Here is a 24,971-nt window from a genome sequence, read left to right as displayed (position 1 = left end):
AAAACAAATTAACTGTCTCTTGACAGTTCTATGATTTTGCACATAAAATTGCAAAGTAAACAGTACCTTGTTTCACTGTGATCCCTGATCTTGATGGAAAGAATTGTATATATACAGAGGTTCCTTGGGTTACAATACTCCCAACATACAGCGTTTTGAGTTTATGACACTCACTTCCATAAAAACTTTAAAAAATTGAGACGTGAATGTTTCAGTTTATGCCGTTAGCATTGTACTTTTTTTACATTTTTTCTGTTACTATAGTACAATGTACAATACAGTATATTTATGTTCTTTTTCCCTTTTTTGTGGCTTAGTTGTGTTTTTATGTTCTAGATTAGGACATTACAACTGTGTTAGGATAGGTAAGTGACTTAGGCTAGGGTATGTTTTGACTTACACCAAAATTCGGGTTACATCACTGTCATGGGAACAGAACTGTGTCGTAACCTGAGGACCCCCTGTATGTCACTTTTACTCAGATTTCAGATGCTGGTTTTCACTTCTTGAAGCCTAACATTCATAATGAATTAGTCCTGAAAGCTGTATAATATATATAATTTTAAACAGTGACTTTGCAATAACAATCAATTTGACTCTCTGGGGGAATTCACTGTAATGGAATTTTATCTGTAAGAACATAAGCAGGGAAGAAACATAAAATGGTTATATTAATTTATTAAAACTGGAAGAAACTTGCTTTATGGCTTGTTTATTATACCAGAAGAAAATTAGAATTAAAAAGTGATTAGATCTAGCCTTTATCATGAAATGTCCTGGTTTGAAAGCAGAAATAGGCAGTCGTGGTTAAGAAAATTTATGTTAATAGCATAATGTTAATTTTATTGATATATCGGCCCTGGCTGGTTGGCTCAGCAGTAGTAGAGTATTGGCCAGCATATGGAAGTCCTGGGTTTGATTCCTGGTCAGGGCACACAGGAGAAGCAACCACCTGCTTCTCCACACCTCCTCCTTCTCTCTCTTTCTTTCTCTCTCTCTACCCCCCTCCTGTAGCCATGGCTCAGATGGAGTGAGTTGGCCCCAGGCACTGAGGATGGCTCCATGACCTTGCCTCAGGTGCTAAAATGGCTTGGTGGCTGAGCAACGGAGCAGCGGCCCCAGATGGGCAGAGCATCACCCCCCAGTGGGCCTGCCGGGTGGATCCCTATTGGGGCACATGCGGGAGTCTGTCTCTGCATCCCTCACCTCTCACTTAATAATAATAAAAAAAATTATTTTATTGATATATAATTTTATGAGACATTTTATTAAACATTTCTTTTGTTGCTAATCTAGACTCATAATATCACTATGTGAATGAAGACTAAGGTTCAAAAACTAATTCTACACTGTGCCAGTGTATTATAATACTATATATATATATTAATATAAATGGACATAAGGATTAAAATATCAATGTTAGAATTGGCTAAGATGACTAGTTTTCTTAATTTTTTGTATAATATTAAACATACTTTTAAATAATGAAATACTATTACAATGTTTAATTAAAACATTTGGAATCAATATTGTTTAGTTTATTCTTTCATTTATTCATTGAGCAAACATTTTTTGAGCATTTGTTGACCAGTGTACCAGACATTGCCAGGATTAGGAAATACAGAAATGACAAAGGACTGCCATCAATGACTAATACAGGGTCAGACAAAACCAGAGATTACAATTGTGTTAAGTGCTATAAAGTCTACAGAAGACACTGTAGAGGGAAACACTTTTGACAGGAGGTGGCTGTAGAACTGAGTGTTTAAGACTCAATTTTAGGCAAGTAGACAGTGGGACTTCAGGTTAAGATACCCAAATGTACTTTCCTTGTGTTTTGCTTCCATTAGTATTTACTTTATAATTGATATGAATGCCCAAATTCCCTTTTCCTCGTTGGAGGTGGAGAGAGGGATATGAGAGTAGGGCTTATGGACTCTCAAAATTAGATTTACAGTTTTTTGAGTACTGCTTTGCTAACTAGCTTGCTGAGCACCTACACAGATTCGCAGCTGTGAGGTTATATAAATCAGTTCAAATATGACCAGATACAGAAAAGGAATATTCAACATGTGCACCATGTTGTACTATGTGAACTTGAAATGATATAATTGACAATATCATGATAATAACATGTAGTACTTAAGGAATTTGCAATGCCTTATGAACCTTTTAAAAAATGAGATTAGCCAGTTGATTTAATTTATATAGGTTTATGCTCTCTCACATTAAGTTTTCTTTGTTGGAAAACCCTTGGAACCTCACACTTTTAGTGGCAGTTTTCTTTTACTTGTAAAGATTAGTCATCAAATTACTGCAATTAAAATTTACTCAGCTTTTTCAGTAGTTTAAGAAACTGTTAACTCTCTATAACATCAGCTCAACATAGTTAATTGAAAAGCTGTCTTGAAATGCTTAAATTAGTATCAAAAGCATTATTTATACATGTTATATTTTTTGTTTGTAATAGAAGAATTGTATAATTATTAATAATGAGCTATTTCAGAATGTACTTAGCTAAAAGAAAGCTGAATAAATGTGGAAAAAATACTGTGTCAAATTTTGCCTTTCTGAACTTTTTGTTTGTTTTTAAAGACTTGATTTTTTTAGAGTACTTTTAGGTTCACAGCACATTGGAGAGGAAAGTGAGATTTCTTGTATACCACCTCCCCCACACATGCAGAGCCTCGCCCACTATTAAGACTCCCCACCGGAATCGGGCATTTGTTATAATTGAGGAACCTACTTTGACACATCATTATTACCCAAATCTGTAGTTTACTTCAGGGTTCACTGTTACTGTTGCATATTTTGTGGGTTTGGGCAAATGTGTAGTGAGATGTATCTAACATTGTAGTATCACACAGGATTTTCACTGCTATAAAATCTCTGTGTTCTGCCTATTCACCCCTCCTTCTCCAGCCTCTGGCAACCACTGATCTTTTTTGTTGTCTGCATAGTTTTACCTTTTCTGGAATGTCATATAGTTGCAATCATACAGTATGTATTTTTAAGATGGCCTTCTTTTACTTAGCAACACATATTTGTTTCCTCGACATCTTTTTATGGCTTGATAGCTCCTCTTTTTAATGTGGAATAATATTCCATTGTCGGGATGTACCACAGTTTATACACATCTTCTGAAGGATGTCTTGGTTGCTTCCAAGTTTTGACAGTTATAAATAAAGCTGCTATAACCCCTTATGCAGGTTTTTTTGTGAACATAAGTTTTCACCTCCTGTGAGTAAATACCAAGGAGCACAATTGCTGGATTATATGGTAAGTGTATGTTTAGTTTTGTAAACTGCCAAACTGTCTTCCAAAGTGGCTGCACCATTTTACATTCCCATCAGCAGTGAATCAGAATTCCTGTTGCCAGAACTTGGCATTGTCAGTTTTTGGAATTTTGGCCATTCTAATTGGTATGCAGTAGTATCCTGTTGTTTTAATTTGCATTTCCCTGATGACATATGATATGTAGCATCTTTTCACATGCTTATTTGCTATCTGTATATCTTTTTTGGTGAAGGTTCCGTTAAGGTTGTTGGCTCATTTTTTAATAGTTGTTTGTTTTCTTAGTGTTGAGTTTTAAGAGTTCTTTGTGTATTTGGATAACATCCATTATTAGATGTGACTTGCAGATGTTTTCTCCCAGTGTGGAGCTTGGCTTCTCATTCCGTCGACATTGTCTTTTATAGAGCAATAGTTTTTCATTTTAATGAAGTTCAGTTTTTTAGTTATTTCTTCCTTGGATGGTGCCTTCGGTCCTTAATCTAAAAGTCATTGCTGGCCCTGGCCAGTTGGCTCAGTGGTAGAGCGTTGGCCCAGCGTGTGGTAGTCCCATGTTCGATTCCCGGCCTGGGCACACAGGAAAAGCGCCCATCTGCTTCTCCACCCCTCCCCCTCTCCTTTCTCTCTAGCTCTCTCTTCCTCTCCTGCAGCCAAGGCTCCATTGGAGCAAAGTTGGCCCGGGCGCTGAGGATGGCTCTGTGGCCTCTGCCTCAGGCGCTAGAATGGCTCTGGTTGCAGCAGATCAATGCCCCAGATGGGCCAAGCATCGACCCCTGGTGGGCGTGCCAGGTGGATCCCGGTCAGGCGCATGCAGGAGTCTGCCTCCCCACTTCTCACTTCGGAAAAATACAAAAAAAATAATAAAAATCATTGCTGGACTCAGGGTCATCCAGGTTTTCTCTGACTCTATGAATTTTATAGTTTTGCATTTTACATTTAGGTGTTGTGTTTTTAATTTTAAATTCCACTTTTTCATTGCTAGCATATAAGAAAGCAATTAACGTTTGCATATTTTGTGTTCTGCAACCTTGCTATAATCCCTTATTGGTTTTATTTTGTTTTTTCTTTAATTTACTATATAAATGATCATATCATCTGTGATCAAAGACAATTTTCTGTCTTCCCAATCTGTATACCTTTTATTGTCTTATTGCATTAAACTTTCCAGTACAGTATAATGTTGAAAAGGAGTGGTGAGAGTTGACATTTTGCTTTGTACCAGATCTTAGTGGGGAAGCTTTGAGTTTCTATGATGTGAGCAGTAGGGTTTTTTTTTTGTAGAAAGTCTTTATCAAAGTTAAGGAGGTTCTTATCTAGTTTTAGTTTATTAAGAATTTTTAACAAGTGTGTGTTGCATTTTGCCAAGTGTGTTGCATTTTCCTGCATCTATTGATATGATCATGTGATTTTTCTTTTTGGCCTGTTGGTATGATGTATTACACTGAGTTTTGAATGTTGAACCAGCCTTTCATACCTGAGTTATCCCACTTGGTCATCTGGACTTTTTTTTTTTTTTTGTATTTTTCTGAAGCTGGAAACGGGGAGAGACAATCAGACAGACTCCCACATGCGCCCGACCGGGATCCACCCGGCACGCCCACCAGGGGTGACGCTCTGCCTACCAGGGGGTGATGCTCTGCCCCTCCGGGGCATCGCTCTGCCGCTACCAGAGCTACTCTAGCGCCTGGGGCAGAGGCCAAGGAGCCATCCCCAGCGCCTGGGCCATCTTTGCTCCAATGGAGCCTTGGCTGCGGGAGGGGAAGAGAGAGAGAGGAAGGAGGAGGGAGGAGGTGGGGGCGGAGAAGCAAATGGGTGCTTCTCCTATGTGCCCTGGCCGGGAATCGAACCCGGGTCCCCCGCATGCCAGGCCGACACTCTACCGCTGAGCCAACCGGCCAGGGCTGGACTTTTTTAATAGCCCTAAAAACAGAGGTACAAATGAAAGATGTTTAGTGAATTGGCCTATTCTAATGTATGGAAAGTTCACTGTCAAGGGATGTAGGTATACCTCTTCTTTAAGAATCCAAGGTCAAAAGCACAGTCTTTATTATTACAATACTCTTACATTTCTAGATTTTTAAAAATCTTTATTTTATTGATTTTAGAGAGAGGAAGGGAGAGAGGTAGAAACAGAAATATTAATCTGTTCCTGTATATGCCCTGACCAGGTATCAAACTGGCAACCTTTATGCTTCAGCGCAATGCTCTAAACAACCAAGCTATATGGCCAAGGCATACATTTTTAGATTTTTCCCCCCCACAAAGTTAGAAGCGGGCAGGCAGTCAGACAGACTCCCACATGCACCTGACTGGGATCCACCTGGCATGCCCACCAGGGGGTGAAGCTCTGCCCATCTGAGGCATCGCTCCATTACGGCCGGAGCCATTCTAGTGCCTGAGGCGGAGGCCATGGAGCTGTCCTCAGTGCCTGGGCCAACTTTGCTCCAATGGAGCCTTGGCTGTGGGAGGGGAAGAGAGATAGAGAGGAAAGAGAGGGGAAAGAGTGGAGAAGTAGGTGGGCGCTTTTCCTGTGTGCCCTGGCCAGGAGTCGAACCTGGGACTTCCACATGCCGGGCTGACACTCTACCGCTGAGCCAACTGGCCAGGGCCTCTAGATTTTGATGTCAAAATTCATCTACAAAAGTTGATGCCCACACATTCATTAAGTGCCCACTACTCCAGTTTACTAAAATGAAGCCAATACCTGTTGATTAAGCTGTTTATGAATTGGCTTCTATTCTAGCTACATAAATACAGTGTACTTCAAAAGTAAGCTTACAGTTGTCTGTATAGAAAATAATATAATAATATAGTACAAGAATAAACTGTTTCATGTTCTCACAACTGTAAAGCTATTTTTGCCCCACTCTGTATAAAAATCATCTCTGATTTAGCTTAAATGTACTAAAATAAACCTGGTTTCATTGCAATTTCATTCCCACTGCAAAGAATGAAATTAAGGATTGACCCGAAGAGGAGAGGCATCCCAAATTTTGCAGGCCCTAGGTTAGGCTTCTTCTGGAAAACTTTCTATTTCAGCCAGCAGCTGAAATAGGAGGAAAGTTCTCTAGCCTATATCAATCAGTCTGCCATCTTAACTTCTGCCTGGAAATTTGCATCTGCTTGATTGATTATTTGAATTGCGGCAGCATTAGTTTAAGGATGACCAGGAGAGAAGGCTGAATCTTCAGCCTGTCCTCCTTCACATTTTTTTTCTGTGTACAGAACCTGTTTCACTGGTGGCAAATTAGTGGGGCCTAATCAGCAAACAGAGCTTCAGATTTGCTCTGGGGGGTCTTGACCAGCGGACAAGATCTCCTTTTCTCCACTTCTGCATATCTTGCTTCTTGAGAACTTAAGCTCCAGGAACTGAGTCCTACTTAAATCACCTACAGCTGTTTAAGTTTGAACTGATGCCTCAGAGGCCCCACTCCTTCAGTGTTGTTTCCTGAGAGCACCTGATGTTCTCTCTTCTTCTGTTCCTGAATTATCTCCATTAGGATTAAAGAGGCTGGAGGCCCTCTGGCATCTCATGAAATTAGAACTGCCACAGGAATGCTTCACTAGCAAAGTTTCCATAGTTCTTATATAATATGTTCCGATAAAATTTTATTCTCCAAGCTGTTCTAAAGCCCCCTTTGTTTTTATTCATTACAAAAATCTTCAATTATTAATATATTTGCAAACTTTTCACCATCTTATAGGCGCACAAATCCCTGTGGTTCTCCATGATACCCAGTCCCTTTTCTGGAGTTAGATGCTCCATCTGATACAGGTGTATGAGCAGTTTTGACATCACACACGACCTTTGCTGTTGGGATCTGTTAATTCTGGTCCTTGCCTTTCTTCACTGACTCTGTGTCCAACACTGTAGTGGCTTGGTATAATGAGAACACAGCACTCTCTTCTTCAATTCCTGGTCCTTCCTTCCCAGCCAATGTTTCTGGTTTTTAATAATCAACGGTTTGTACCAGAGGCTTCAGTGCTTGCACAACAGGAATCTTAGGGGTGAAGCCAAATATCTTAAAGTTCTGCCCTGGTAGGTGAAGCAGGGACTGAGCTTTGGATAGTTCTCAGAAGAAAAACTTATGAATTTCTGCCCTTCCAGTACATATATATTTTTAATTGCCTGGATTCTAGCTTGAATACCAACTTCCAAAATCCATACTTTCCTGTGGCTCCTTTACTGTAGTAAAAACTCAGTAACATTGAACGGGTCTGGCCCTGAATCCTGCAAAGGTAGTTTAATTGATGTCGGAGTATTTTTACACTAACCCTAATGGCCTGTGCAGGGTTCATTTCTATATCCCTAGACCATGTATCCAGCAGTTTGAGATTCATGATGTAGATGTGGATGCTTTCTCCTGCTTATTTCTAGAATGAAGATCTGCGGGGATTTAGTCATTTATCGGCCCCATACAACATGCCAGGTACTGTATCAACACTTTATGTACATACTTCACTTAATCATAACCATCCCTTGAGGGAGGCAGTGTTGTCCCATATTTTTATTAAAACAGGCTAAGGGCGGCTAAAGAATTTGTTTATGAGCATATAGTTGGTAAACAGTGGAACTGAGGTTTGAACCTAAGACTGACACCACACACAGCCTATGTTCTTAATCACTACTACAAAGCATCTGTTCCTGGCACGTGGTGCTCAGGTGTAGGATACCTATTCTTTTGTACTTTACGCAGTATTGCAGTGGAATGCCAAAGAAAGCTCTCAATAATGATAAAGATTCAGTACTCTCAAATTCAACATCACATATACAAGGAATATGCAAATTATTAAAATTTATAAATAATGCTACTACTTATTTATGTGCTACAATGACATTTGTGCCAGAGTAAATAGTTAGAAGCAGTTTCCATCACTGTTTTAATATACAATCGGCTGTGGTCACGGGAGTCTACTATCACAACCTTGTAAATATTGAGTAGTTACTCTGAGGAAGACATTGTTTTGTTTTCTATTGAGGCCCAGAATGAACCGGAAGAGATGTTCTTGAGCTTATTCTAATGGGCTTGCAAGGCATGTATCATTAAAAAGTTATTGCAAAAACAAACTGTACTAAATGTAAGGTGACCAATCGTCCTCCTTTAGGGAGGACAGTCCTTTTATAAGTTCCGTCCTCCCTCGAAAAGTGTCCTCCTACATGTCCTTTTTGATATTGGAAGACTAATCTGTAAATGTCCATATTCGATCGATGCAGAGTCAATCCATTGCGTGTGATGTGACATATTTGTATCTAAATGAGTACCTTTTTCTTAGTTATTAAAAATTAATAGGCATGTAAGCATAATTACAATATAAAATATTGTTTTTGTTATGCATTTATATTATAGTGTATTATTTTTGCAATGAATAAAATGTTTCTTTTATTTATGATATTGTTTCCTTTGATTTATTTTTGTCCTCCTTTTCATTGTAAAAAAGTTGGTCACCTTAACTAAATGTTAAATGAGTGGTCCAGGTAAGTCCCCAAAGCCTAGAATGGTTCAAGAAGTCTGCAAGAAAAGGGGACATTTGGGTCCAGTTTGGCAGAACTAGGGTTTGAGGAGTTGCAGAGCAGGATGGGAGTACATCCCAGGTGGAGAAGTACTGGGAACTAGGCTGTCTCATCGTAGCCAGCTCCTGAACACCACGCGGCCGCTCCCACTAGCTACTTGTAGTTCGGGACCTCCACCACAAAGCGCCTAGCAGCGGCGACAAGCTCCGAGCACCGCCAGGCTCAAATTGCCCAGTGAGGATCCCCGGGACAGCGCCTGCCCCGCGCTTGCGTTTCCGGCCTTCAAGCTCCTCCTCAGCGGAAACGAGTATGTGGGGGGGTGTGGGGGGTGTGGGGGCGGGGCCCGCGGGGGTTGCGCATGCGTGCCGTGGCGGCTGCAATGGCGTTGCCGTGCTCCCTGAATAGATATCTGCTGCTCATGGCGCAAGAACACCTGGAGTTCCGCCTGCCGGTGAGAACTCTCCGCAACTTCCAACCGGAGAGGGCTGCGCAGTGGGGGTCGGTGTGCAGGTGGCGGAGAACCGCGCAGCCCGAACACGCGGGGGTTCAGGAGGCGTGCTAGTCGGGGATGTCACGCACCCCCAGTCCCTCGGCCCCTGGGACGGGTCCTAGCTGGGCGAGGGGTGTGGGAGAGAGAAGTCCGAGACAGACTTCCTCAGCCTGGCTAGCACGTTCATTCATTCCTCTCCCCCTGCGCCAGGTGCCGGGGTCAGGCAGTGGATGTGACTGTCCTCTTGCTCCAGGAGCTTTTTGTCTAGCGAAGACTAGACAGCCGGCAGACATGCTCAGTGCAGTGTTTTAAGTATCAAATATGCTGATCAAACTCTGGAGGAGGGTGGACTGCTGCTGCTGGTGGGTGGTAGGGATTAGTTGCTGGAGAAGTTGGGAAAAGTTTTACTTATTCATTCAAGAAACATTTTCAGAGTACCCCTAATTGAATGTGCAGGACGCTGGGGATATAACGGTGACAGTTTCAATCTTAAAGGAGCTTACTGTTTAGGCAAAGGGCTGAGCAGATGCATAAACAGCATTATGAAATGACGTTGGTAGTTGCTGTGATAGATGCGCAGGAAAACATGAGAACATATAGAAGGGGGAATCTGATCCACCTGCAGGGTGTTCGTCTTTGAGATGATTTCCAGGAACAGTAACTAAAGGATGAGTAGAGGTTAGCCAGGCCAAGGAGAGAAATAAGTAAATTAGAATTACAAGCTATTCTTATTATGGATTACAAAGTATGTAGCAGATAAATTTAACTTTTTTTCTGTATAAAGCCACATAGCTACAATTTAGAAGAACTGAAAACTAAATTGTGACCTGACTCCCAAGTCCAGCGATTCAAATTTGTGTCACCCATGTTGCAAAATGACTTTGGAGCTACCTTCAGTGATGATCTATGCTAGTTCTTGGTCTGGATGTATGATTCAGCTGAATGCAGCCCCTTCTAATCCCAGGGATTTAAAACAAGCAATCAAACAAAACAAGGTGTGTTGCATAGACAAAAGGAAAAACAGAAAGGGCCACTAAATTTTCAAACCTTCCGTTTTTTCGTTTTGTTTTGGTTTTTATTTTTGGTCTTGAAGGACTTTGTGGTCTGGGAATACTTTCTCTCATGGTGGCTGCGGGTCACAATGACTTTGGTGTTAAAGGCTTCTTCTCCAAATTGGGATTGTAGGCACCCAGCAGTGGGGACACTTACCTTTCATAAGGTTACCTCCTCTGTAACTACTATGTAGAGGAGTGGGATTAGACCTTCTTTATGTTATTTGAGGAGACAAAATTTGGTAGGAGTACAAACCAAAGTTTGTATAGTCACCTTGCGTTTATCATTACAAAATGATTGTTTCATAGAATATACATGATATTTTAGTTTTGTGTACTTGATGTTTTTTTTTTTTGTATTTTTCTGAAGCTGGAAACTGGTAGAGACAGTCAGACAGACTCCCGCATGCACCCAACTGGGATCCACCCAGCACGCCCACCAGGGGCGATGCTCTGCCCACCAGGGGGCGATGCTCTGCCCCTCCGGGGCGTCACTCTGCTGCGACCAGAGCCACTCTAGCGCCTGGGGCAGAGGCCAAGGAGCCATCCCAGCGCCCGGGCCATCTTTGCTCCAATGGAGCCTTGGCTGCGGAGGGGAAGAGAGAGACAGAGAGGAAGGAGGGGGTGGGGGTGGAGAAGCAAATGGGCGCTTCTCCTATGTGCCCTGGCCAGGAATGGAACCCGGGTGCCCCGCACACCAGGCCGACGCTCTACCGCTGAGCCAACCGGCCAGGGCTACTTGATGTTTTTAAGGTAGTTATTGTGTTCTCTTTCTAGTTTTATATCTTTATCTAGAAAGAAGGGGAACTTACCATAATTTGTGCTTAATGAATTCACAGTGATGTTCCCTAGTTAATCATTTATTTCTTTTTTAATTCAACATATATTAATTTGTCTAATTAAGTGAAGACAACAAACAATACGTAATGGGACTCTCTTCACTCTTACCTGTTACTTGGTAAAATTGTTGGTCTTTTAATCATAATTAACACATCACTAATGACTTTAGTTTCTAGATAAAGAGTGGTTCCAAATGTGGCTTGTAAATGGATATGTTAAAAATACTGCGCTAGTGCTCTGGCTGGATATTTCGGCTGGTTAGAGCATTGTCCCTAAGCTCAGAGGCTGCTGGTTCCATCCCTGTCAGGGCACACACAGGAACAGATCTATGTTTCTCTCTCTCTCTCTCTCTCTCTCTCTTTTCCTTCCTCTCTTGCTAAAATCAATAAATAAAAATTTTAGGCCCTGGCTAAGCTGCTCAGTGGTAGAGCTTCGCCTGGTACATGGACATCCCAGGTTGATTCCCAGTCAGGGCAAAAAAGAGAAACGACCTTCTGCTTCTCTCTCTCTCTCTCGCCCTCCCCCCTTCCCAGCCAGTGGTTCTATTGGTTCCAGACTTGGCCTGAGGATAGCTCAGTTTTTCCCAGCATCAGCCTCAGGTGCTGAGGATCGCTCAGTTGATTTCCAGCTTCAGGCCCCAGATGGGGTTGCCATGTGGATCCTGGTCGAGATGCATGTGAGAGTCTCTCTCACTTAAAAAAAAAATTAAATAAAAAAATATTGTGCTAGTAGTCAAAAGTTAAAGTACCTTCTTCTAATCAATTGACAAAAAAAACCCATATATCTACTTGAGAAGTAGTGAAAGGAAATTAATAGTCTCAACATTATAATTTAGGACAGTCTTTTAAGAAAATATTTTGGGTCATATGGTAGTTTTATTCTTAATTTTTGAGGAACCACCATACTTTCTTCCATAATGGTTGTACTACTTTACATTCCCACCAACAGTGGATGAGGGTTCCTTTTTCTCCACAGCCTCTCCATCACTTGTTATTACCTGTCTTGTTGATAATAGCTAATCTAACAGGTGTGAGGTGGTATCTCATGTAGTTTTGATTTGCATTTCTCTAATAGCTAGTGAAGATGAGCATTTTTTCATATATCTGTTGACTATTTGTATTTCTTCTTGGGAGAAGTGTCTGTTCATGTCCCCTTTCCATTTTTTTATTGGATTGTTTGAATATTTGTTGCTGAGTTTTGTGAGTTCTTTATATATTTTGGATATTAGCCCCTTATCTGAGCTGTTGTTTGAAAATATCTCACATTTAGTTGACTATTTGTTTTGCTGACAGTTTCTTTTGCTGTGCAGAAGCTTCTTAGTTTGATGTAGTCCCATTCGTTCATTTACCCAGCAGTCCCTCTACTGGGTATATGCCCCCAAACTTGAAAACATGGGTACATAAAGACACACGCAGCCTCATGTTCATCGCAGCATTGTTCACAGTGGCCAAGACATGGAAACATCCAAAATGCCCTTCAATATAAATTGTATAAAGAAGATGTACATATATACAATGGAAACTACTCAGCCATAAGAAATGATGACATCGGATCATTTATGACAACATGGATGGACCTTGATAACGTTATACTGAGTGAAATAAGTAAATCAGAAAAAGCTAAGAACTGTATGATTTCATACATAGGTGGGACACAAAATTGAGATTCATGGACATGGACAATAGTGCAGTGGTTACCAGGGGAAGGGGAAGAGAGAAAAGGGAGGGGTTGGTGGGAAGGGGAGGGGCTTAAAGTGAAACAAAATATAGGGTGACAGAAGATGATTTGACTTTGAGTGATGGATGTACAGCATAATCAACTTTCCAAATGATGTGGAGATGTCTTCTCTAAATCTATGTGCTCGGGTTGACCAATGTCACCCTGTTAAATTTAATTGTCTAGATAAATAAATAATGAAAAGAAGAAAATATTTTGGCCATATAACTGTAAGAAGCCGTTAAATTTTCATATCTCTAGATATAGTAACCCTACTTATTGTGACTCCTAAAGAAATCCAAAATATGGAAAAAGCCATATATTCATGAAATGTTTATGTAAGTCTTATTTTAAACTGAAAAAATTGAAATGTTCAGCCTAAAGTATATTGTTTCCTACTGAAAAATTTACAGTCTTGATGCCAAGGAGGAAAATGTTTATGATATTAAGATATAAAGGGAAGCCTGACCAGGCGGTGGCACAGTGGATAGAGCATCCGAATGGGATGTGGAAGACCCAGGTTCGAGACCCCGAGGTCACCAGCTTGAGTGCGGGCTCATCTGGTTTGAGCAAAAGCTCACCAGCTTGAGCCCAAGGTCTCTGGCTTGAGCAAGGGGTCACTTGGTCTGCTGTAGCACCCCGGTCAAGGCACATATGAGAAATCAATCAATCAACAACTAAGGAACCCCAACAAAGAATTGATGTTTCTCATCTCTCTCCCTTCCTGTTTGTCCCTAGCTGTCCCTCTCTCTGACTCTCTCTGTCTCTGCCACAAAAAAAAAGAAAGAAAAAAAAGATATAAAAGGAAGAGAAGAGAATCCTAAATGTGCTTGCGAACGTGTTATTTCCTGAATATTCTCAAATCATCTCTGTAATTTATTTTATTGCTCCAGTATCAGATTACTAATCTATAATTCTTGTAATCTGGGTTTTTTTCTCTTTTCGAAATCAGGACATTTTCTGATCAAATCTTTTGGCACCTCTCCTAGTGTATAAAATTTCTCGAAAATCGCTTACTATTTGTGACTGTAAAATTTTTCAGAACCAGTAGTTGTAATTGATGGTGTTAAACTTTAAAATGCTTTCGGTAGACCAGTCCACTCTTTTCTTTTTTAATTGTATTATTCCTGTGTGTTTTAATAGACTTTGAGTTCCCTGTGTTAAAATGCATTCTCTGTAACATTTCCAATATAGGAAATAAAGTCTCTGCTTTCCCTTTTTGGAGGCCAGTTTACCAATAATCAAGAAACTTATGGAAAGGTAAGTTGAATTTATATTTTTCATTAGCTCATATGTAATATATTTATAAATAGAACCTTAAATTTGAAGAGAAGAACTGTAAATCTTAAATTTGTATTTGTGTCGTTACTTGTAGCTGTTACCAGGGGCAATTGAATAAAAAGCATATTTTGGGAAAAATTGTGGTCTTGGGAAATAATTTAGATTTCCAGTATTTACTTATTTTACTAGTTTATAATTTTTTTTTCTTCTTTTCCAGGTGAGAGATGGGGAGATACAGAGATAGACTCCCACATGCACCCTGACTGACCAGGATCCACCCAGCAACCTCCCTCTGAGGTGTTGCTCTGCCCACCTGGGGCCGTGTTTGCAACTGAGCTATTTTTAGTGCCAGAGGTGGAGACTCCATGAAGCCATCCTCAGCCCAGACCAATGTGCTGGAACCAATTGAGCCATGGCTGTGGGAGGGGAAAAGAGAGAGAGAGAAAGAGAAGGGAGGGGGAGGAGTGGAGAAGCAGACGGTCATTTCTCCTGTGTGCCCTGACAGGGAATCAGACTCGGGACATCCACACATTGGGCTGACACTCTACTACTGAGCAAACTGGCCAGGGCCTCGTTTAAAACTTTAATTCATCACTTGAACCATAATTTGTACCTTTTTCTTCATTGAAAATAGGACTGGCTTTCTTTAATGAATTGGAATTTAGCTGAATTTCAGACATATATTGGTATTCATTTTCAAATTTGAAATTGTGTATGTGTGAGATTATGAATTTATGAGCTTTCTCTTTTGTTTTTGATAGTTTATCAGTATGTTAGAGAAATTTGGGAATACAGAAAAAAAATTATTCATAATTTTTCCTCCTTAATGTGACCAATAGTTAGGGATAGTCTTCTAGTTGTTTTTTTTCCCCTAGTTTTTTTTTTTATAGACTTTTCCCCCTCAGCAGTAATGCTGTTTATGAACTTCTACAGTCTCTTTTTCACTTGGTTATATTCATATAAACACCCATTTCTACATAGTCTTTTTCACTAATGATGTATAATATTTTCCATTGATTAGTTCTGTCATAATTTATCTAATAATTTCATTTCATTCAGGTTGCTTTTTAAGTTTTTCCTAATAATAATAGTACTAGGATGACCATCTTTCTTCCTATTTGGATTATTTTGAACTTTTTTTGTAGGGTACTGTAAATACTGGAAGAAGAAAGACTGGGTGTGACAGGGAGTATTTCTTGCGAAGGAGGAGAGAAAAATTCCTGATGTTGGTCGTGTCCTCCTGAGTGACTGGCTTATTGTGGAAGGGAGAAGAGGGAGAGTGTGCATTTAACTGGCTGAGGGGATGAACTAAGGCCAGGGTTCTGCTGGATTTTGCTGTGTTCTAGAGAAGTGCCTATAATTTGGGTCTGGAGACAGGGTGGGGGAAAGATTCCCTCAAAGTACCTATCATTTTTTGTTTTAGCTAGAATAAGAAAAATTAATAATAATGTAATGATTTATGCTATTCCTTCATCGTTATTTCAGAGCTACCCCCAACTCAGGTGACCACAACTACCTAGAGGAAGAGGGATCATAGAAGTCAGAAATAAAATAGCTGTATTATAAGGAGAAATGATTAGCAACAATAAAAGATTTCAAGATTATACTTTGGGATTTTACATATGTTAATTATTTTTGGTTGAACTATATAAGAGAGCAACTATAAAATTAATGTAAAGTTTAAATAGCCTTAAATTAGCTGATCCTTTCCTTTATAGAGTTACTTATCAAAGTATTCTGACATACTATAATATCCTAACAAATTACCTATTAAAATAATTTTTTTTTTTTACTGTTAGACCAATTTTAATTTTGGTTAGAGTCAAATCATGTATTATCTAAAAGTAGCAAATAGGAATCTCTCCTTATTGACTTGAATAAAAGCATATGAGGCCAGTAAGCCTCTTAGAGAAGTACATTGTGTATTGCTTTTTTCTTTCAGTCTCCTTTTTGGATTCTAAGTATTCCCTCTGAAGATACTGCCAGAAACTTAATGAAACGGACAGTGTGTGCCAAGTAAGAAAAACTTACAGTGTTCTCCTGCAGAGAGTATACCATACTTCTCATATCGACTCTGCCCTACTTTTTGCTATGGTGGCACAAAGTAGAAGGGGTTGGTTGTTGGGAGGTCAGTTTAGCTTGCAGTTACCTGCGTTTGCCACTGGGTGGGGGTGGGGGAACAGAGGAGAGTTACCTGCTGCAACAGGGTGAGAAAATCTCAGTGGTGAAAGGCAGAAACACTTATTTTGGAATAATTTTTTTAAATTTCTGTATTAAGCAGGAGTATGTTATAAGACATAAATGTTACATTATTACATAGGATAAATTCCACAGTTAAAAAATTATAACCAAAGTATTGAAATCCTAAAGATGTTTTTTGTAGACAGTTTTTAGTTGGATGAGCAGAGTGAAGTGTAAGACTTCAAGTGAGGACTGCCATGAAATAAGTTACACTGTTTCATTTGTTAGAGAAGGGAATTCTGATGATCATGGTGTGGATTAATGTAATTACGTTGTTCACTGTTTATCCTAGAATTCATTGGCATCTGCTGTTTTTCCCTTTCGTGTCTTCTTTTTATTTTATTATTGGAAAATACCATGTCTTTGGGTTTGAAAATTAAACTATATTTTCAACACGCATCTTAAAATTTGACCATTTTATGTTATCTTTGAGTTGCTTTTCTTCCTGAACATTTTTGCAGATTAGTGAATGTTTCTTTTCCTTAGATAGTATAATATTTAATAATGCAGTGTGAATATGAATTTACCTATATATATAATTTTACTAATGTGGTTGACCATTTTTTATACCATGATAGGTAATTGCTGTGTTATTGAATAGACTATAACTCCATATTTAGTTTAATTCATTCTATCAAAAACTAGCCCTAATAATCTAATTTCTTAATATGAAGCTTGTTAATGGGTCTAACTTATTTATTTATTTAATTAAAAAATTTTTATTGATTGATTTCAGTGAGAGAGGAACGAGGAGAAAGAGAGAGACAGGAACATCAAGCTGTTTCTGTTTGTGCCCTAACTGGGGATCGAACCAGCAACCTTTGTGCTTCGGGACAATGCTCTAACCAACCAAGCTATCTGGCCAGGGCACTAATTTATTCAATAAAAATGACTAGAAAGTGCAAATATAAGTTTAAAAAGACATCCTTAATTAATCATTACTTTAGATGAGCATCTTAAAAGTTATGGCTCTAAGAAGTCTTTGTTTTCCAAAGATACGGTTTATTAAGTTTAAAATGGTTACTTGGGCCCTGGCCGGTTGGCTCAGCGGTAGAGCGTCGGCCTGGCGTGCGCGGGACCCGGGTTCGATTCCCGGCCAGGGAGCATAGGACAAGCGCCCATTTGCTTCTCCACCCCCGCCCCCTCCTTCCTCTCTGTCTCTCTCTTCCCCTCCCGCAGCCAAGGCTCCATTGGAGCAAAGAAGGCCCGGGCGCTGGGGATGGCTCCTTGGCCTCTGCCCCAGGCGCTGGAGTGGCTCTGGTCGTGGCAGAGCGACACCCCGGAGGGGCAGAGCATCGCCTCCTGGTGGGCAGAGCGTCGCCCCTGGTGGGCGTGCCGGGTGGATCCCGGTCGGGCGCATGTGGGAGTCTGTCTGTCTCTCCCGGTTTCCAGCTTCAGAAAAAATACAAAAAATACAAAAAAAATGGTTACTTGAGGACCAAGAATTTGTATATTTCCTTCAAAGCTCAGATCTTCGGATGCATATATTTGATTAATGGTACAGTTAATACTTGTGTAATGTTTATAAAATATTTAATAATTTCTTTGGCTGCTTTTTATTCTCTGTGCATTTTGCATGGTTGAGGTTGTATCTCAAGTGATAGGTAAGAAGGAGAAGTACTGCTGTAGAGGCCTTCTCGCTATAAATTGAATAGAATGAAAAGGAAGGATTCATTTTCAGATGATAAAATTCACAATTGTAATTGTAGCATTAATTGTGCCAGAACTAAAATTGACTATTATAAGCATAGATTTAAAACTAAAATTCAATTTTTTGTGTAGTTGAGTAAGTATTGAAAGTTTACTTTGTTGTTTTCTTTTAACATGTAATCTTTTGAGCATAGCGCAAAAAGAGTGAAAAATGTAACAAAAACCTCGGTATCTACCTTGTTAAATCGCAACATTTTGAGATATTTGCCACATATTTTCTTTTTTAATGAAAAAATATAATTTTATAGAAACCATTGATGCTCCTGTGCACTTTTCCCACTTTCATCCCCTCCTCTCAAAGAGTAGTTTCTTAAAGCTTTTTTTTTGTCAGAAAGGTTTTATACTATTCTAATCGGTGAAGTAGTTTAGATCATCACTGATTTCATATTAGTACGTTGACATCCATGCTTATTTATGTAGCACCCGTGAAAAACGTGGCAATCTGTGTAAACTTTATAATCTCTAGGATAGGGATCATCATAGTGTAGTCTTACACATGAAACTGTTCATTCCAAAAATCAAAATCATCGAAGGTATTACTATAAATTAATATTCCAGTTTTACCTGAAGCTTATTTTGTCCAGCTTTTTATTTTGAACACTTTAAATACAAATTTGTTAATGGTTTGTAAATCCTTTCTGTGAAAGAGGACATGATGTTATTTCATATTTTATTGATTCTAGGTAATTAGAAGCATTAGTTGTTCCTATGTTATACTGTGTGATATCACGAGGGATAATTATGATTTATGGAACTCTGTGCACCTTTTCTGAGTGGCTAAGGATTCCTGGATTTTTGCATTTTTGTTTTTGAGAAGCAGTGTGTAATAGTGGTAAAGAGCGTGGAGTCGGGAGTCAGTTGGATTGGATTTGAATCCTAGTTTCAATTGCTGAGAGTTATTTAATCCCTTTATGCCTCAGTTTTCTCATTGTTTAAATGGATAGTAATACCAGCAGCTACGTCAGAGTCCTATGACCTGTGAGGTTTTTCCTTTCCGGAGGGTGAGTTAAGTATGCTTTCCCTCAGTTATGCCTCCAGGAGTCTTTCTTCTCTCTTAGTTTCATGAATGCAGTGTGCTTTGCTCTGTGTTGCGTCCTAGTCGATGATTGCAAGGAAATTTTGCTTGTAATCGTTTTAGTGTTCCTTGAAATATATAGAAGCTTGAGAATATTTTTATATAAGATTTTTTAATAATAGTTATGAATGTATTTGTTAATTACTGAATAATAGCTAAAGATTAATAGTAACATTTTTAGCTGGTCATTTTTCCTTTTGTTTTATGGAGAAGACGTTGAGAAAAATTGGATTTCCTGCAGCTTTTCACCCATTTCACTAAAATAATTTCAGTGATTTTACTGCATCATTTGTGTTCTAGTACAGAATACAGTGATGAAAAGTTGGGAAAATCTTGACATAAATTTCTCTTCTTTTTTTTGTGTGTGTGTGTTTTTCTGAAGTTGGAAATGGGGAGGCAGTCAGACAGAATCCCACATGCGCCCGACTGGGATCCACCCGGCATGCCCACCAGGGGGTGATGCTCTGCCCATCTGAGGCTTTGCTCTTTTGCAACCAGAGCCATTCTAGCGCCTGAGGCAGAGGCCATGGAGCCATCCTCAGCGCCTGGGCCAACTTTGCTCCAATAGAGCCTTGGCTGCGGGAGGGGAAGAGAGAGACAGAGAGGAAGGAGAGGGGGAGGGGTGGAGAAGCAGATGGGCACTTCTCCTGTGTGCCCTGGCTGGGAATGGAACCAGGGACTCCTCCATGCCAGGCCGACGCTCTACCACTGAGCCAACCGGCCAGGGCCTTTCTCTTCTTATATGTAAAGTTCAAGTCTTATTTGAACTCAAGCTATATTTGTTTCCAGGATACATGTTTTTTTTTTATTTATAGCTTAGAAAACATGGGCAATAATTGTTTCAGTGGAGTGAGCATAAAGAACTAGTGAAATTAGCCTTGGCTGTGTGGCTCCGTTGGTTGGGACGTTGTCCTGATGCACTGGGGTTGCCGTATCGATCCCCGGTCAGGGCACATACAGGAGTCAACCAATGATTGCATGAATAAGTAGAACAACAAATTGATGTTCCTTTCTGTCTTTCTCTCTTACCCTTCTCCCTCTCCCTCCCTTCCTCTCTCTCCCTTCCTTTCTCTCCCTTCCTCTCAATTAAGAAAAAAAGTAGTGAAATTATTGTTACATACTACTGTGTGAACTAATTTCCTAACTGAGGTTAGTATAATCATTTATTCCTAGGTCCATATTTGAACTATGGGGTCATGGAAAATCGCCAGAGGAGCTGTACAGTTCTCTTAAAAACTACCCTGTGGAGAAGATGGTGTGTAACAAAACATGGTTTTATATAGTATGTTTGCAGATACTGTGGAATTACCAAGTTTAAAGAATTTATTTGCTTTTATTTTAGGTTCCATTTCTACATTCAGATTCTACATATAAAATAAAGATTCACACATTTAATAAAACATTGACACAAGAAGAAAAAGTCAAACGAATAGATGTAAGTGAATTTAGCATAAACCAAAAATCCTGTGAGACGAATGTAGTGTGGTCCCTGTTGATATACAGGAATGCCCAATGTCTGTTAAATACTTATTTTGTAGCACACTGTGTGGTACGTATGGTTCATATTTTGTCTTGAATCCTGATACCAAACTTATAAGATAGCTATGATTATATAAGCACTATTTTTCCTTTTAAATTTTTATAAGACATTAGAATTACTTTTATTTTGTAGGCTCTTGAGTTTCTGCCATTTGAAGGAAGAGTAAATTTAAAGGAGCCACAGCATGTATTCTCTCTTTTGGAGGATTATGGTTTGGACCCAAACTGCATTCCTGAGAATCCACATAATATTTATTTTGGTAGATGGGTAAGGAAGTTCTTTTTACCTATTTCAGTCTCTTTCTCTTTCAAAGCTAAATGTTAGGCCTTTTTATTTAACGTTATATATAGACCTTTATAATAGCTGAACAGAACTGCATGAATTAAAATCTGGAAAAATAGGTAGTTATGCGTTTCCTTAGTTTTATTTTTCTAGAGATTCCTATGAAATGCAAGAGGTTGTTAGACATAGGGCCTGGGTAGGAAGTGGTTGTACCTGGAACATTAACCCAAGACTTGTTAGAAAGTCTGAACTGCTTTTTATTTTTATTTATTTATTTATTTTTTTGTATTTTTCTGAAGCTGGAAACGGGGAGAGACAGTCAGACAGACTCCCGCATGCGCCCGACCGGGATCCACCCGGCACACCCACCAGGGGCGATGCTCTGCCCACCAGGGGGCGATGCTCTGCCCCTCTAGGGCGTCGCTCTGTCGCGACCAGAGCCACTCTAGCGCCTGGGGCAGAGGCCAAGGAGCCACCCCCAGCGCCCGGGCCATCCTTGCTCCAATGGAGCCTTGGCTGCGGGAGGGGAAGAGAGAGACAGAGAGGAAGGAGGGGGTGGGGGTGGAGAAGCAAATGGGCGCTTCCCCTATGTGCCCTGGCCGGGAATCGAACCCGGGTCCCCCGCACACCAGGCCGACGCTCTACTGCTGAGCCAACCGGCCAGGGCCGCTTTTTATTTTTTTTATTTTTTTATTTTATTGTATTTTTTATTAGAGACAGAAGGGAGAGAGAGAGAGGGAGAGAGAGAGAGAACAGGGGGAGGAGCAGGAAGCATCAACTCCCATATGTGCCTTGACCCCGCAATCCCACGGTTTTGAACCGGCGACCTCAGCATTCCAGGTCGACACTTTATCCACTGCGCCACCACAGGTCAGGCTGCACTGCTTTTTAAAGAAAGCTGAGCAAGGACACAGTGCTGCGATAGCTGAGGGATGAGTTCGTGGGGCTCTCCAGCCTCGGTGTCCGTTCTGAAAGAAATGACATTACCACAGAGCGGTTCTGCTCACTTCCCTTCGGCTCCGCGTGGCTGAGTGAAGCTGTGGTTGGTGCTAAGCAGGGTTGTTATTTAAGAGAAAAAGATGGATAAAGCTTACTCACCATGAACTCCGGGAAAAATTCCAGTTCAGTTCAAATCTGGTTTGAAAAGCCAAAGTAAATGACAACACACTAAGAAATAAAAGGTTATTGTCCGTAACTACCCACTCATGTTTTTCTTTTTTTCTTTTTAAAAGAAACAAGTTTTAGCAGTAGTAAGTAGAAAGAAGTTTTCATCATTGAGATATTGTGGTGATTTTATTGTGAATGATTATTTTAAATCTGTTCTGTACAGTTACACTAATTTGAAAACTATCTCTGATCTAGATTGCGGATGGACAAAGAGAGCTTATTGAGTCATACAGTGTCAAAAAGAGACACTTTATTGGAAATACAAGCATGGATGCTGGTTTGTCATTCATCATGGCCAACCATGGAAAAGTGAAAGAAAATGATATTGTCTTTGATCCATTTGTTGGAACAGGTATATTTATATTTAGCTGTTAAAGCTCATGTAGAGATGTTGTTTTATGTAAAAGTCATAGTAATATTTTCGTTAAAAGGTTAAATGGACAAAGTAGTCTTTTAATTATCATTAATTAGTGGCTAAGAGACAACAACATATTTGTGTAATAGCTAGTATTAAACACTTTTGCCACTTCAAAGATGATGCTGATAGAAATTTGTGGGGTTTTTCCTAAGTAAACCACTAGAGGGGAGTGTACCATACATTGTAATACACATTTTGGAAAAGGTGTAAAGCTGTATAGTTGATTTTAACAGGAAAATTCTTCGTGGAAAGAAAGACTGAGTGACAAAAATATGTGTTCGTCTTTTAAAATTGATGGTCAAGATGAAAAAAAGTAGTTAATGTGCCTTATCTTTGATTTGGTTTGTAGACGTTTATAAGTAAGTATGAAAGTAAGAACAGTGATTAAGTATCAGTGGGATAGAGTGTGACTGCTGAGTTCTTGACCTGGTTTCTATACACACTTGATTGAATGTCCTCATAATTAAATTTGTGTGGGAGTACTACAATTCTAAGTTTACTTCGTCTGAATCTATAAGGACATGTTCTTGCTTCAACCCATTTTTGCTTGGTCTTGTCTATACCTAGGGAGTACTCATATTTAGGTTTGTCTAGCTAAATTTATTGATTCAGATTATGTAGGAACAAATTATGCTTGTGGTTGGAGTTTCTCCCTGTAGCCATCTTTTCCCGTCAGAAACTTTGTAAGCAGTGATGATGTCCGTCGCTAATGTTTGTTGAATAGTAAATATGTCAGGTTCTATATTCTGCACTCTCATGTTTCCATCTAATTTAATTCTCATAAAAACTAAAGTTGGAGATACTTTTAAAAATCTTCATGAAGAGGTTATGGCACAGAGAGAGAAGTAACTGGGCCAAGGTTATACAGTGTGTATAAATTTCATGAGATTCAAACTCAAGCAGTCTAACTCTAGAGCTCAGACTCTTTCATAACTACGGTCAGAGTGGCCTCTCTCTGCGTTAGGATGTGCCAGCCAGCTATTAATTCGCCATAAACTAACTTGAGGACTATGACTACATGTAATTATGAAGATAGTATAGAAAAAGTCAAGAGATACTGATATGATTTTCTGTGTTTGTTGTTGAATTAATCTTCCTTTGAGTTTATGTTTTCCCATTTGACCATGGTCTGCATGTGTCCCACCCTCAGCTTCCTACCTGTTCCTTCCTTTCCTATCCTTATCCTAAGTGCCTTCCCCGACTTTTCCAACTTTTACTGGAATTCATGCCAAATTTATAGAAAAGTTAGAAGAATAAAAATAGAACAAAGAACACCTACCTATCTTTGACTCAGATTAAACTGTTGTTAACATTTGGCCTCATTTGCTTTGTCATTTGTTTTCTATTTATGTTTATATACAAAGCATTTTTTATTTTCTGCACCATTTGAAAGTGTGTTGTGTCTATCATGTCCCTTTACCCCTCAAGTACTTCAATATATATTTAAGAAGAAGGATATTCTCTTACATAACCATGGTAGTTTTCAACGTTAGTAAATGTACTGTTGTTGTTTTTTTAATTTTTCCATTGACTTGAGAGAGAGAAGAAAGAAAGGAGAGAGAAAGAGAGAGAAGCATTAACTCCCCGCTCTGCTTAGTTACTCCATTCAGTAGTAAATGTACTATTAATACAATACTTTAATGTTTATACACCATTTTGTTAATTGATCCACTCACATCCTTTATACAATCTCTTTTCCTTTCCAGTCTAGCATTGGTGTTTTGTTGTCAACATGTTTTTTAAAGATTCTATATATTGATTTTACAGAGATAAGGGGTGGAGGGCAGTGAGAAGTGTCACTCATGGTTGTTCCACTTTAGTGCCTTGACTGGGCAAGCCCAGGGTTTCAAACCAGCGACCTCAGCATTCCAGGTTGACGCTTTATTCACTGTGCCACGACAGGTCAGGCTTGTTGTCAACATTTCTGTGATTCCTTTGCTATGGAACATATCCAAAGCCTTTTTTTTTCTTTTATGCAGTTTGCACTTCTGAAGAATACTATTGCTTCAACCTTTATTTTTTATCCAGCATATTCCTCATTTTGGGTCACTTGATGTTTTGTTGTAAAGTAACTAAATCCACAATTTCGCTGGTGTTCAGAGGCACGTATAAGTTTATGAAAAGTTTTATTAAAGGAGGAAATTTATTAAATATGCTGGCCGCATATGGCTGACACGGGGCAACAGACCCAAATTGTGCAGCCCCTCAAAATAGTTCAGAGGCTGTTTATATATTCTTAATTATACATGGGAGGGGAGAAAACCTGACATCACGGCATAAGTTTATACCTTCTGTTTAGAGATACATACATTAACCACATGCTTTCAGGAGGGGAGAGGTAGTTTCCATAGGGACA

At 39.6% G+C, this 24,971-nt stretch overlaps 1 protein-coding gene across 1 annotated transcript in view; it reads left to right on the top strand.

Moving 5' to 3' along the window:
- Positions 1-9,154: 9,154 nt before the first annotated feature.
- The window catches only part of TRMT11 (tRNA methyltransferase 11 homolog), a 54,960-nt gene continuing 39,143 nt past the window's right edge, over positions 9,155-24,971 (top strand). Inside the window, exons 1-7 of the mRNA XM_066371788.1 lie at positions 9,155-9,254; positions 14,096-14,161; positions 16,125-16,198; positions 20,382-20,463; positions 20,551-20,643; positions 20,881-21,015; positions 22,393-22,549. Of these exons, the coding sequence (XP_066227885.1) occupies positions 9,162-9,254; positions 14,096-14,161; positions 16,125-16,198; positions 20,382-20,463; positions 20,551-20,643; positions 20,881-21,015; positions 22,393-22,549 (700 nt within the window). The 5' untranslated portion in view covers positions 9,155-9,161. The remainder of the gene's footprint in view (positions 9,255-14,095; positions 14,162-16,124; positions 16,199-20,381; positions 20,464-20,550; positions 20,644-20,880; positions 21,016-22,392; positions 22,550-24,971) is intronic.

The sequence above is a fragment of the Saccopteryx leptura genome, chromosome 3, assembly GCF_036850995.1.
Source record: "Saccopteryx leptura isolate mSacLep1 chromosome 3, mSacLep1_pri_phased_curated, whole genome shotgun sequence".
Lineage (NCBI taxonomy): Eukaryota > Metazoa > Chordata > Mammalia > Chiroptera > Emballonuridae > Saccopteryx > Saccopteryx leptura.
This window is presented reverse-complemented; position numbering and strand designations above follow the sequence as displayed.